The 13,792-nt window shown below is 37.2% G+C and overlaps 2 protein-coding genes across 3 annotated transcripts in view; one reads left to right on the top strand and one right to left on the bottom strand.

Annotated features, from left to right (window-relative positions):
* The window catches only part of gnmt (glycine N-methyltransferase), a 127,591-nt gene extending 123,124 nt beyond the window's left edge, over positions 1 to 4,467 (bottom strand). Inside the window, exon 1 of one of the 2 annotated variants that reach the window (XM_052579865.1) lies at positions 4,135 to 4,467. In XM_052579865.1, coding sequence (XP_052435825.1) covers positions 4,135 to 4,340 — 206 coding nt within the window. In that variant the 5' untranslated portion in view covers positions 4,341 to 4,467. The remainder of the gene's footprint in view (positions 1 to 4,134) is intronic. The other variant, XM_052579864.1, reaches the window with a different exon arrangement.
* Positions 1 to 13,792, top strand: part of LOC127975855 (uncharacterized) — a 1,007,983-nt gene that overhangs the window by 75,544 nt on the left and 918,647 nt on the right. The gene's annotated exons all lie outside the window — the stretch shown is intronic.

Genomic DNA, 13,792 nt, shown 5'->3' with positions numbered 1-13,792 from the left:
AATAATTGTGTAGCGGAGTATTTTTTGTACACAGTGCCGCGAACTGTCAATCACTCCTGTACGCGCGTATCACTGTCCTCCTCAGCTGCAGCAACTTGCGCTCTCTCTCTTCATCAAGCTTTAAAACAAAAAGGGAACAAAAAGATCATATTGTCTTTGTGCATAGGCTATTGATTAATTAGATAAATGAATATCTAAATTTGTGCCTTGCCGTCTACGGTATTTGTTTAGAACTTAGAAAAAAGATGCTGCAGCCAATGAGCAGCCAGCGGGGGCTGCAGGACGACTCAACCTCCGCAGACAGTTTTTAATGTTTATCAGACAATAAATACTCAAGATTTTGCTTTAGTATAACTCACGAGTTTCACACACCTTCTCCGGCCACGTTGAGTTGTTGACACTTAACAGTGGGAAAAGCGACACATGCGCTATTCACTTGTATAACTTAAGGGTGAATGGGTAATGTAGTTTCTGCTCTGGGTGGGATGAATTAGGAAGCTTGCATTGTGAATAGCGCTCTGAAAATCGGTAGTGCAGGTAAAAGATTAAAACCTCTATTAAAACAGATGTCCAAATGAGCGTACCGGTACGCTACAAGCACGTTCTGGGCTTACGGAGAGGTGGCGGTATGCTCAAGAGCTATATTTGGAAGTGGCGGTACTGAGTACTGGTGCATACTGGCCCACTTAAAGCACTGGCAATGACTATACTTTGGAATTTTTTTGCAGTCCACTTAGAATTCAACATGGAAATCATTTTTGTTTTTTATTGGCATTGATTGTTTTGAAATTCAAATGGTACTTACATGCCTGTGGTTTTATTTCTGTAATAAATATGGCTTTCAAGCCAACAGTTAATTTGGAGGATATTGATGGTTTATTGCAGGTATGTTGTTTACATGAGAAAATCTGTGTTACAAGTTAAACAAAAATTCCAATAAACAATCATATTTTGAATTTAAATAGTTTCTTTGTCTTGAGTTTACATTAATTATTTACATTTTACATTTACATATCCAAAAAGTTTCAGTCTTTTAATTGCGATTAATCGCGATTAATCGCGATTAATTTTAAAAAATTGTGCGATTAATTAGTTAATTTTTTTTAATCGATTGACAGCACTAATATATATATATAATATATTATTTTATTTTATTTTTTTAATTTTTTTTATTGGATGAATGAAACACTTTGCATCTTTGATTTATTTGCACCAACTTTATTTGATTTTAACATTTTGGAAAATGTATTTATATAGCATACTTTTATTTAGTCTCACTGGTAAAGACCTTTTTTTTTTTTTTTTTAAACCAAATTTAAAAACTAAAATACTGAATGCTGATTAAGAAACATCTTAATTGAATGTGTGTTGATTGTGGTGTTTGGATTGTAGAATGCAGTTATTGTCTTTAATTTTACATGGTTACAGTTAATCTTTTATTTAAGGCCAGTTCTATGTAGTTTCAACCCAATTCAAAAACAAAATCTAAATGCTGATGTCTGTACAATCTATGTTTGTATTGAATGTAGGCTACTTACTGTGCAGTTACTGCTGTTAATTTCAGATCGTTACAGTTATTGTTTTCAATAGCCAAAAGCAAGTTTGAATCTCCGTATTGGAGACGCGAACCGTTTAAAATGATTCAGTTCGATTTGGTGAACTGGTTCAAAAAGATCTGGCTACATCTAATGATTCGTTCGCGAACCGGATATGACAAGCTGCTTTGTTTTGAACTCTCTCACAACAGACATGGCAGAGAAAACAATGGTGAATAAAGTCGTAGTTTTTGCTATTTTTAGACCAAAATGTATTTTCGATGCTTAAAAAAATTCTAACTGACCCTCTGATGTCACATGGACTACTTTGATTATGTTTTTTCTTACCTTTCTGGACATGGACAGTATACCGTACACACAGTTTCAATGGAGGGACAGAGAGCTCTCGGACTAAATGTAAAATATCTGTGTTCCGAAGATAAATGAAGGTCTCACGGGTTTGGAACGACATGAGGGTGAGTTATTAATGACATAACTTTCATTTTTGAAACCAACCCTTTAAGCAAAATAATTTCTGACTAGGACTGCACGATTTATCAAACACGATTGTTATGCACATTTTGTTAGTAAAGCCGGTTCTGTAATCAGCAGTAATTTCAGATCAAGCAGCATTTACTACAAAGAGCGGTAGTTGACTAACAAGTTAAGCAAAAAAGAAAAATGTAGACGATTTCATTGCATGATTATGAAATCGAAAAAATTGTTCCCGATAATGACAGCTGTTTGCATAGCTTTTCAGTGAACTACGGCTCTGTGTAGTAAATACTGTTCCATCTGAGAGCACGTGAAAATACCACATTTAATAACATGCTTTTACTCCAAATTCACTTCATAACATCAGTCGAGTGTTTAAATAAATCCTTCTGTGAGATGATGCTTTTCTTACACAGAATAAGGCACGCAAAATGTTTCATAGTATTCTAAGCTGTGATAATGGCACTACATTATAAATATGTTACTTTATTTGAATATAAAATAATAATAAGAAGTCATCAATATATAAATCATATATTGTCATAGTCATGTGTTTATTAGTCCCACTGAATCAATGAAAGCAGTTAAATCTTTTTATTCAGCTGCAGGATAGGCTTTTCCTGGGTTTCTTCTTTGGGGCATATTTGGATTTTCAGCGCGAGAGCTCCCTCTGGCCTTCAGATGGAGATTCACTGCTGATCACGCCGTGCTTCTTTGAAAGATACATGTCAAATCGAATCACGTCAAATCACATTTTTGATTCCATTTCAATTAATTATGCAGCCCTATTTTTTAAATTAACTATTTTAACACTGATCGATCATCACACTGATTAAAATAATGTTAGGGGCGATGAGGGGGATGAATTTTTCCCTCAAAAAATGACAAAAAGAATCCCCCATAACCATCCCCTTTAGATTGATACTGTTATGTATTATGTAAAATATACCATGCAAATTAAATATTACACCAACAGAGCCTGGGCTGGCCCTGCTTCTGTAATTTGGATTCTGTCATACGGTATGTAGTTTTAGAAATGCGCACGAAGGAGTGTAGATCAAGGAATCTTTTAATAAACATTAACCACTTTGACCATTACAAAATAACAATAATCCAATAAAAAGGAGAGCAGAACGGGCTCTAACTCAAATAAGAAAGATAACAAGGGGCAGATAGGTGATAAGGATAAGTAAAAACAATGAACAGGTGATCTAAATGACAGAAGATTAACTAATGGTAAATGGTAAATGGACTGCATTTATATAGCGCTTTCAACAGACCACATGGCCATCCAAAGCGCTTTACAAGTTGCCTCACATTCACCCATCCACTCACTCATTCATACACCGACGGCGGTGAGAACAAATGATGAGAACAGGAAATTAACCAAATGAGGGCAGACAGGTACTAAACAGAAAACAACACATGACACTGGGACTGAAACAAATAAAAAACAGTAACCAAGACACACCTTGATGTTGATACAGAAGAGTGTATTAATTTTAAATGAATTTATTGATTGGTTTTAATTTCAATAGTGCTTACTTTTAGATGTCATACTTGTGTGAAAACAAAGAACATTAAAATCTGCCTATTGCACAACCACTGTATTATGGAATGATAATGATTTTTAATATTGTTTTTTATGAATATATTAATTAATAGTAATAATATAATAATAACCACAATTTTTGTCTACAATATTGATTGCATTTTTAAAGTCAAGTGAGCGTTATAAGTGTCTGTCTTTATATCTTTCAAAACATTAGTGCACAAATTGCTCTTGTTTTGTTTATTTAAAAAAAACATTCTGGTGGGAAAACATTAATCGTTTTATCCTTTAGATAAACTTTGCAGACGGTCCCAGCTGCCCGCGCCATCTCGCTGTTGCAAGAGACTTTATGCGTTGCAACGTCTGTATACTGTCTATGGTTGCAACATATCGAGGAGTAAAACAAATAAACTGCGATGTGCATTCGGTTCTACGTTCTAATGCTTTTCAGATAAGCATTTTTAATACAAATATATCCACTTATAAGGCTAAATACATTTTTTTCTATTTTTCATTTTTTATAATAGTTATTATTAACATGTTAGGTCATACCCTGTGCCGCAGGCCACATCCAACACCTTATGTACCCCATGTTTTCTGAGCAGGGACAGCAACCAGCACTTGTACTCCTCTGTCCTGCTTTGAGTGTCTCCGATGTACAGCTGCCACACTTTCGCTGCTTTACCGTCGGCATACTGATCAGGAAGACCAACTACACCTACACCAAGAGAGCGTGTACGATAAATACTGTCCACCATAATGAATTATCACACCACGTGAACGGTTCGTCTTCCGGATATGAATTAATCTCCTGTCTTGTCTTGTTTGAGTTTTTCTATCACGCTTATTTTGTTGACACTTATATCGCGTCTGTGTTGAAACAGAAACGTTTGACCAATCGGACACTCGAATACACTCACGCCTCCATCTCCATTGGCCGAAACTTGCGATGACGCATAAGGCTGGAAGATACTCCTCCGATCTATGTTTTGTCAGATTACGATTAAGGTTAAAGTGTAAGGTCTTTGCACTCCGTGTCCGAAATTGTCGAATGCGTTTTTCCGTTTTTCGTATTCACCATCCTTTCCTATCAATAAATGTTAGCTGGTCATTTTGTGTCAGAATAATAAAACGGTACAATTAGTTTTTGTTGCTGATGTGGTTGTTGTGAAAAGTTCATTTTTTTTAACAATCAAGCTTTTAGCAATTATTTAAAATGCATTTGATCACTCTAAAAAATAATCTAGAAAGAATGTGAATGAACACCATAAGCAAATCACCAAATTTATGTCACTGCCAAAAAAAATTACTATGGCCAGCTATAGCCATTACACAGGGCCATAGCTGGGGTTAGCGGGGCCCTGGTGCAGGTTGTAACAGTGGGTAGGGTTGCCAACTTTGTCACTATGAAATGAGGGACAAAAGGTGGGCTGGTTTTGTGCAAAAAATACAGTGTATGATTTTTAGCCATTTGTCATAATGATAGCTAATTTAAAGGAATAGTTCCCCCAAAAATGAAAATTCTGTCATAGTTTACTCACCCTCTAGTTGTTCCAAACCTGTATGAGTTTCTTTGTTCTGCTTAACACAAAGGAAGATATTTGAAAGAATGTTTGTAATCAAACAGATCTCGGTCCCCATTGACTTCCATAGTATATATTTTTTCCTACTATGGAAGTCAATGGGGACCGAGATCTGTTTGATTACAAACATTCTTTCAAATATCTTCCTTTGTGTTCAGCGGAACAAAGAAACTCATACAGGTTTGGAACAACTAGAGGGTGAGTAAACTATGACAGAATTTTCATTTTTGGGTGAACTATCCCTTTAATAAAATATTAATACATAACTCTCTTGCCTTTGAAAGGTACAGTAGGTTTAATAATAGTTTGTTCATTTACAGCACAATTAACCCAGACAAATAGTAAAGGTAATAGGTTATTGTTCAATTAAAGGACTGAGACAAAACACTTGTGACTCATGCAGTGTAGGTTAGAAAAAATCATGTTAATCTTGCATGTGACAAACTAAAAATAACATAGCTTATGTATGCTGTAGTTGTGCTTGGAATCAAATAGCAAACTCAAAACATGCAACCTCTGTGCACACTAACAGTGGTGGGGAATGAATTCTTCACATTCTTATTCACTCAAACTATATATAATTTGGAAAATAAAACTTGACAAAATAAAACATTTAAGTGCAAAAGAAGAAAAGAGGGGCATGCCTCTGCTAACCAAGTCTACTTTTTCCATGGATATTTTTGGCTACCCTTGACTGATTAAAGCAGTCTTTTGTCCTTTTGTGCAGCCAGAGAAAAGTCCTTACATGACAGGTCACAGTTCACAGTTATTTGAAGTTCATTTTTGATGAGCTCTGTGCTGCATCTGTTTCTTGAGTCTGACCATTTAATGTTCATCAGAGAGAAAATCCTCTCTACAAAGGCATTTGAGCCTGGCACACTGAGGACGAATGAAACAATCCTGAGCATGTTGATCAAGTTGGCTTTCTCTAGAATTTGGAAAATTGTGACCCACTTTTCACTGGTGGATTTTGTGGTATCCTGTGTCGCTTTCTTTATTTCGTCCTTACTAGCACAAAACTCTTCATAGAGTTGGTCCATACTCACGGTCTCTGTCATTTTGAGGGCAACCACCACCTGCTCCAGGTCAGTGAAGGAAAGCTCCTTATGTAGGCCGATTGGTTTCAGTTTCATCATTACATTTTCTGATGAGAAATCAAACCATTTGTCAATATATGCAATGACAGAGTCATAAAACTTCAGAAAGTCATTTTTTTGCTTTGATCTCTGTGCTGCTGACACTTGTTTGTCTATCAGCTGCTTGGGCTGGTATCCAAAAAAAAGCTGTCTTCTTTCCGCTGAAGCATCTTCAATTTTCCCACCTCCTCGTAAACATCCGTGATGCAGAGATTTGTTTCCTCCAGCTTTCTAACAAATGTGTCAAACACACACCCCACGTTGTGGAAAAAGCACAGATAAATCTCAGCAGCTGCAGTTTTTTCTTCGTCCTCAAAAGTCCTCCTCAGTGCCAAAGGAAAGGTCTCCCCAAGGGACCTAAAGTATGAGGTGAGAGCTGGCCAGCTCTGCAGGAGATGATCAACAGCTGGATGAAGAGACAACCATCGCATGCAAACATGACACAGAATTTCACGCCACTCAATGTCAACAAAGGCAAAAATTGCACGCAGTTCCTCTCTTCTGGAAGCAGATACTGAGAAGTGGCTGTAGATCTTTAAAACAAGTGACTCAATGTCCACTGAGAGCTGATCACAGGCGTGCTTGCAGGTGTTATGAGCTATATGAGCCGGGCAATTAGCTTTCAAAATGCGACTGTTGGCACTGCTCAATAACTGGTAAACAGAGTGGTGTTTTCCAAAGTTAACATTTGCATTATCTGCCGCATAGGCTGTGATGTTTTTTATGTCCAGTTCAAACACTTTCAGGCAGTTCATCAGAGCTCGATGAATACCATTTGCAGTTTCATCATTATCTTCGTAAAAGTCAAGTAACTTGTACTGCACTCCATCAGAGACAGAAAAATATATCACGCACACTGGAAACATTTTTCTATTTCCCTTGTTTGAGGCATCGGTGGCGACTGAGTAAAACACAGGCTCACCTTCAGATGGAGATAGATCATTCAGGATATCCTGCACAGTCTTTGGTCCTAAAACATTCATTGTGATCATCTCTGCTTTTGTTCTCCCCAAGCGCATCTTCTTCACAACAGTTGAGTCATGAAACAAAGCACCGTTTAGCTTAACAAGACAGGCGCTGCTGTTATAGCTGAGTCCATGTTTGACGGTGTGATACACGTATGAGGCTTCGCTTGCCGCTATTTTGTCAGTTTCCACAGTAGTTACCGTGAAGAATCCATAGATATTGCTTGCACCTTCAGCTAGTGTGGCCTTCTTGTGCATTTCTGTGGAAGCATGTTTAGTAAAGTCATTCTCACCTCCATGGGCAACTGAAAATTCCCTGCGACATAAACTACAGAAGGCTTTTGTTGAGTCACCGCTGACGGGCTTAATCCATATATTTTTTACTTCCCAATTTTTATTGTAGCTGCACAGTCTTTTCTTTTTTGAAGGGTTATCCATATTTGCAGTTTTACCCACATGCCAAATCAATTATCAACTTTGTTTGTGTGTGTGTGTAGAGGAATTGGTGCATTTCCAACGTATACTGATGCGCGTGAGAGGAGGGGGCTGTGATTGGATGATGATGATAGGTCAGGTGTAAGGTGTCGTGTGTGTGTGTTGCCATGTTGGTGATCATTCTCAAGTGTCGTGATTCGTGATCAGCACTGCTGTTGTATCAGTGGTTAGATCAGCGCAGTAGTAAAAAAACGGGACAAGTGAGGTCCCGTACGGGACAAATCAATTAGGCTCAAAATGCGGGACGTCCCGCCTAATTCGGGACAGTTGGCAACCCTAACAGTGGTCCTGGTTAGAAATAGTTTAATATGTATGTTCGTTCTATTTATTTATTTGTGCTATTTACACAATGTTTCAATTTTTTCAAGTTTGTAGGTGTCCAGGTACAGAAACCGAATAATCAAATGTAAAACAGCACTGCATAGGCTTCAATGTAAAATAAAATATACAGTCAAACCAAAATGTATTCAGAAGCCTTCAGTTCTTACATTATCAAAGTTTATTTGCTATAGTTTAGCCAAAACTTCAGACAACTGTTAGTATGACAATATTTACACAACTACCAATACTTTGTTGAACAATTACCAAGCAATGCTTAATTATGTTCAGTCTGTGCTGTAAAAAGTTTGCATTAGCAATTAAAACACACAAACACAAAAAAAACATGTCAAAGTCACCTTTATTTATATAGCGCTTTAAACAAAATACATTGCGTCAAAGCAACTGAACAACATTCATTAGGAAAACAGTGTGTCAATAATGCAAAATGTTATTGCAAAATAAAAATATTAGCGTAGATGCCATTCTTCTAATGATGTAGCAAGTACATAGGGTGTTATGGGAAGTGTTTCCGGTTCTGGTTTACCTAATTAATGCAGCCTAAAAATCCTTTAACGGATTTGGATATTAAAAGCATATTACTACGTTATGTGTAAGCCAGGTTAAAGAGATGGGTCTTTAATCTAGATTTAAACTGCAAGAGCGTGTCTGCCTCCCAAACAATGTTAGGTAGGTTATTCCAGAGTTTAGGCTCCAAATAGGAAAAGGATCTGCCGCCCGCAGTTGATTTTGATATTCTAGGTGTTATCAAATTGCCTGAGTTTTGAGAACATAGCGGACGTAGAGGATTATAATGTAAAAGGAGCTCATTCAAATACTGAGGTACTAATCCATTCAGGGCTTTATAAGTAATAAGCAATATTTTAAAATCTATACGATGTTTGATAGGGAGCCAGTGCAGCGTTGACAGGACCGGGCTAATATGGTCATACTTCCTGGTTCTAGTAAGAACTCTTGCTGCTGCATTTTGGACTAGCTGTAGTTTGTTTACTAAGCGTGCAGAACAACCACCCAATAAAGCATTACAATAATCTAACCTTGAGGTCATAAATGCATGGATTAGCATTTCTGTATTTGACATTGAGAGCATAGGCCAAAATTTAGATATATTTTTGAGATGGAAAAATGCAGTTTTACAAATGCTAGAAACGTTGCTTTCTAAGGAAAGATTGCGATCAAATAGCACACCTAGGTTCCTAATTGATGACAAGGAATTGACAGAGCATCCATCAAGTCTTAGACAGTGTTCTAGTTTATTACAAGCAGAGTTTTTAGGTCCTATAATTAACACCTCTGTTCTTTCAGAATTTAGCAGTAAGAAATTAATCGTCATCCAGTTTTTTATATCGACTATGCATTCCATGAGTATCATCAGCATAACACTGAAAGCTAACACCATGTTTCCTGATGATATCTCCCAAGGGTAACATATAAAGCGTGAAGAATAGCGGCCCTAGTACTGAGCCTTGAGGTACTCCATACTGCACTTGTGATCGCTATGATACATCTTCATTCACTGCTACGAACTGATGGCGGTCATATAATTACGATTTAAACCATGCTAATACACTTCCACTGATGCCAACAAAGTGTTCAAGTCTATGCAAAAGAATGTTGTGGTCAATTGTGTCAAACGCAGCACTAAGATCCAATAAAACTAATAGAGAGATACACCCACGATCAGATTATAAGAGCAGATCATGTGTAACTCTAAGGAGAGCAGTCTCAGTACTATGATACGGTCTAAATCCTGACTGGAAATCCTCACATATACCATTTTTCTCTAAGAAGGAATATAATTGTGAGGATACCACCTTTTCTAGTATCTTGGACAGAAAAGGGAGATTCGAGATTGGTCTATAATTAACAAGTTCTTTGGGTTCAAGTTGTGGTTTTTTGTTGAGAGGCTTAATAACAGCCAGTTTAAAGGTTTTGGGGACATATCCTAATGACAATGAGGAATTAATAATGGTCAAAAGAGGATCTATGACTTCTGGAAGCACCTCTTTTAGGAGCTTAGATGGTATAGGGTCTAACATACATGTTGTTGGTTTAGATGATTTAACAAGTTTATACAATTCTCCCTCTCCTATAGTAGAGAATGAGTGGAACTGTTCCTCAGGGGGTCTATAGTGCACTGTCTGATGTGATACTGTAGCTGACGGCTGAATGGTTTCAATTGTATCTCTAATAGTATCGATTTTAGAAGTAAAGTAGTTCATAAAGTCATTACTGCTGTGGTGTTGGGAAATGTCAACACTTGTAGAGGCTTTATTTTCCGCTAATTTAGCCACTGTATTGAATAAATACCTGGGGCTATGTTTGTTTTCTTCTAAAAGAGAAGAAAAGTAATCAGATCTAGCAGTTTTTAATGCTCTCTTTAGGGTGCGAGTATGCTCATTATACCATGGTGTCAAACTGTTTTCCTTAACCTTCCTTAAGCGTAAAGGAGCAACTTTATTTAAAGTGCTAGAAAAGAGAGAGTTTATAGTTTCTGTTACATCATCAAGTTGTTCTGAGGTTTTGGATATGCTAAGGAATTTGGATACATCAGGAAGATAACTTAAAAAGCAATCTTTTGTGGTAGAAGTGATGGTTCTTCCGTACTTGTAACAAGAAGTAGAATTTACAATTTTGGCTATATGAAGTTTGCACAGAACTAAATAATGATCTGAGATATAATCACTTGGCTGAATAATTTCAACACTATCAACATCAATTCCATGTGACAGTATTAAATCTAGAGTATGATTTTGACAATGAGTAGGTCCTGAAACGTGTTGTCTAACACCAATAGAGTTCAGAATGTCTATAAATGCTGATCCCAATGCATCTTTTTCATTATCAACATGGATATTAAAATCACCAACTATTAAAACTTTATCTGCAGCCAGAACTAACTTGGATGTAAAATCACCAAACTCTTTAAGTCTGTATGGTGCACTGGTGGCCTGTATAGAGTAGCCAGTACAAACATAACAGGTGATTTATCATTAAAATTTGTTTCTCTGGATAATGTTAAATGAAGCACCATTACTTCAAACGAGTTATACTTGAAGCCTGACCTCTGAGAAATCCTGAAAACGTTGTTATAAATTGAAGCAACACCTCCACCTTTGCCTTTTAGACACGGCTCATGTTTATAACAGTAATCTTAGGGGGTGGACTCATTTAAAATAATGTAATCATCAGGTTTTAGCCAGGTTTCTGTCAAACAGTGTACATCTATAATTATGATCAGTGATCATATTATTTACAAAAAGTGTTTTAGTAGAAAGCGATCTGATATTCAATAAGCCAAGCTTTATCATTTGTTTAGCCATATTGCTTCTGTTTTTTATTTGTTGAACCTCAATTTAATTGTTAATCTTAACTTGGTTTGGACGTTTTTTGTATTTTCTAGTTCGGGGAACAGACACAGTCTCTATAGTGTGATATCTAGGTGAAAAAGTCTCTATGTGCTGAGAATTAACTGACCTCTGTGACGGGAGGCAGCTAGCAGACGGTCGGTTTAGCCAGTCTGTCTGCTTCCTGACCTGGGCCCCAGTTAGTCAAGTATAAACACTAAGACTATTTTCCATATTTCTAGAGAGAAGAGTGGTGCCACCCCAGGAGGGATGAAGACCATCTCTTTTCAACAGGTCAGGTCTGCCCCAAAAGCTTGTCCAATTGTCTATGTTATTTTGTGGGCACCACTTAGACATCCAGCCATTGAGTGATGACAATCAGCTATGCATCTCGTCACCACGGTAAGCAGGGAGGGGACCAGAACATATTACAGTGTCTGACATCGTGCTTGCAAATTCACACACTTCTTTAAAGTTATTTTTAGTGATCTCCGACTGGCAAAGTCGAACATCATTTGCGCCGGCATGAATAACAATCATACTGTATTTACGTTTAGCATTAGCCAGCACTTTTAAATTTGCCAAGATGTCAGGCGCTCTGGCTCCCGGTAAACATTTGACTATGGTGGCTGGTGTCTCTATATTCACGTTCCGTACAATAGAATCACCAATAACTAGAGCACTTTCATCAGGTTTCTCAGTGGGTGAATCACTGAGTGGGGAGAACCTGTTTAATGTTTTGATCGGTACAGAAGAGCGGTGTTTTGACCCACGACTACGCTGCTTCACCGTCACCCAGTCTGTTTCCGAAATTGAACAATGTACAGGAATCCCTGAGCTAGACGCATCCAAAGCCATATCTAGAGCCCTAACATTCTTACTGTCCTCAATTAAAGTTTGGATGCGTGTCTCTAATTCTGAAATCTTCTCTGTCAGCCTAACTATTTCCCTGCATTTATCACATGTGAATCCCTCATCAGCGACAGAGATAGATAAACTGTACATGCGACAAGAGGTGCAAATAATGATAGCAGGAGAAGCCATTACTCACACTGCTTGATGAAATATTCTTACTGCGGTAGTTTGATGAACTTGTGAAAAACTGGAGCGAGAGAGAGGAGAGGAGAAAAGAAAACGCTAATGACAAGCCAACGAGTGCTTTGCAGGTGTACTCAAGGATATAAAATAAAAGTGAACTATCACAGTTAATCTGATAAGATTGATCGATAATATCAGAAATATGGTGTGAATTAAGTTATATTTTACCACTTTAAAAAAACAGAGAGTGATAGTAAGATAAAGATTCTAGAGAAAAAATAAAAACAGCTACACGGAGCTACGATTAGCTACAGAAGGCCAACAGGAAGTAGAGAAAACACTTTATAAGTGATGTAAGCAAAACATGGTCAGGTCAAAGTGTCTGAATCATTTTTGGTCCCATATTATTATTATTATTATTATTATTATTATTATTATTATTATTATTTTATACAATTTCAGTGGTAGTCTACAGTATAACAATTTTGGGGTATAATATGTCAAAGTTTTATTTTGTCATTCTCACTTACATAAATTAACATAAATTTAGTGTCCTGCACCCACTAGTAAAACAATATAAACAATTATATTTTATAAACCAATTATAAACTGGTTTCTGAATACTTTTGGTTTGACTGTGGATTATTAATTATCATTAAAACTTTAAAGTAATTAAGTCAAAAACAGTGAGCGGTTTTCTTTCTTTCATTTTCTTGGATAAACATAAGAGACACCGAAAGCAAAGCTAGTAAATTGGGCACAGTCACTTTAAAGGGATAGTTCACCCAAAAAATGAAAATTATGTCATTAATGACTCACCCTCATGTCGTTCCAAACCTGTAAGACCTCCGTTCATCTTCGGAACACAGTTTAAGATATTTTAGATTTAGTCCAAGAGCTTTCTGTCCCCCCATTGAAAACGTATGTACGGTCCAGAAAGGTAATAAAAACATCATAAAAGAAGTCCATGTGACATCAGAGGGTCAGTTAGAATTTTTTGAAGCATCGAAAGCCCCTTCCGAATCGAGTCAGAAAGGTAATAAAAACATCATAAAGTAGTCCATATGACATCAGAGGATTAGTTAGAATTTTTTGAATCATCAAAAGCCCCTTCTGGGGCTTGATCGTGCCTCGTCGGGGCTTCCTCGGGGCCAACGGCCAGGGTTTTTTGGCCCAACGAAAACCTTGGGCCAAAGCGGGCCAGCTGAGGCCAGAGGAGGGGTTATGAACAAAGGCGAAGTTTCTCTACCTCTGGAGAGCTCAGCGCTGCGGATCATTTCAGAAAGATAATAGCTTTAACATCAGTA

The sequence above is a fragment of the Carassius gibelio genome, chromosome B17 (assembly GCF_023724105.1).
Source record: "Carassius gibelio isolate Cgi1373 ecotype wild population from Czech Republic chromosome B17, carGib1.2-hapl.c, whole genome shotgun sequence".
In the NCBI taxonomy this organism is placed as follows: Eukaryota; Metazoa; Chordata; class Actinopteri; order Cypriniformes; family Cyprinidae; genus Carassius; species Carassius gibelio.
This window is presented reverse-complemented; position numbering and strand designations above follow the sequence as displayed.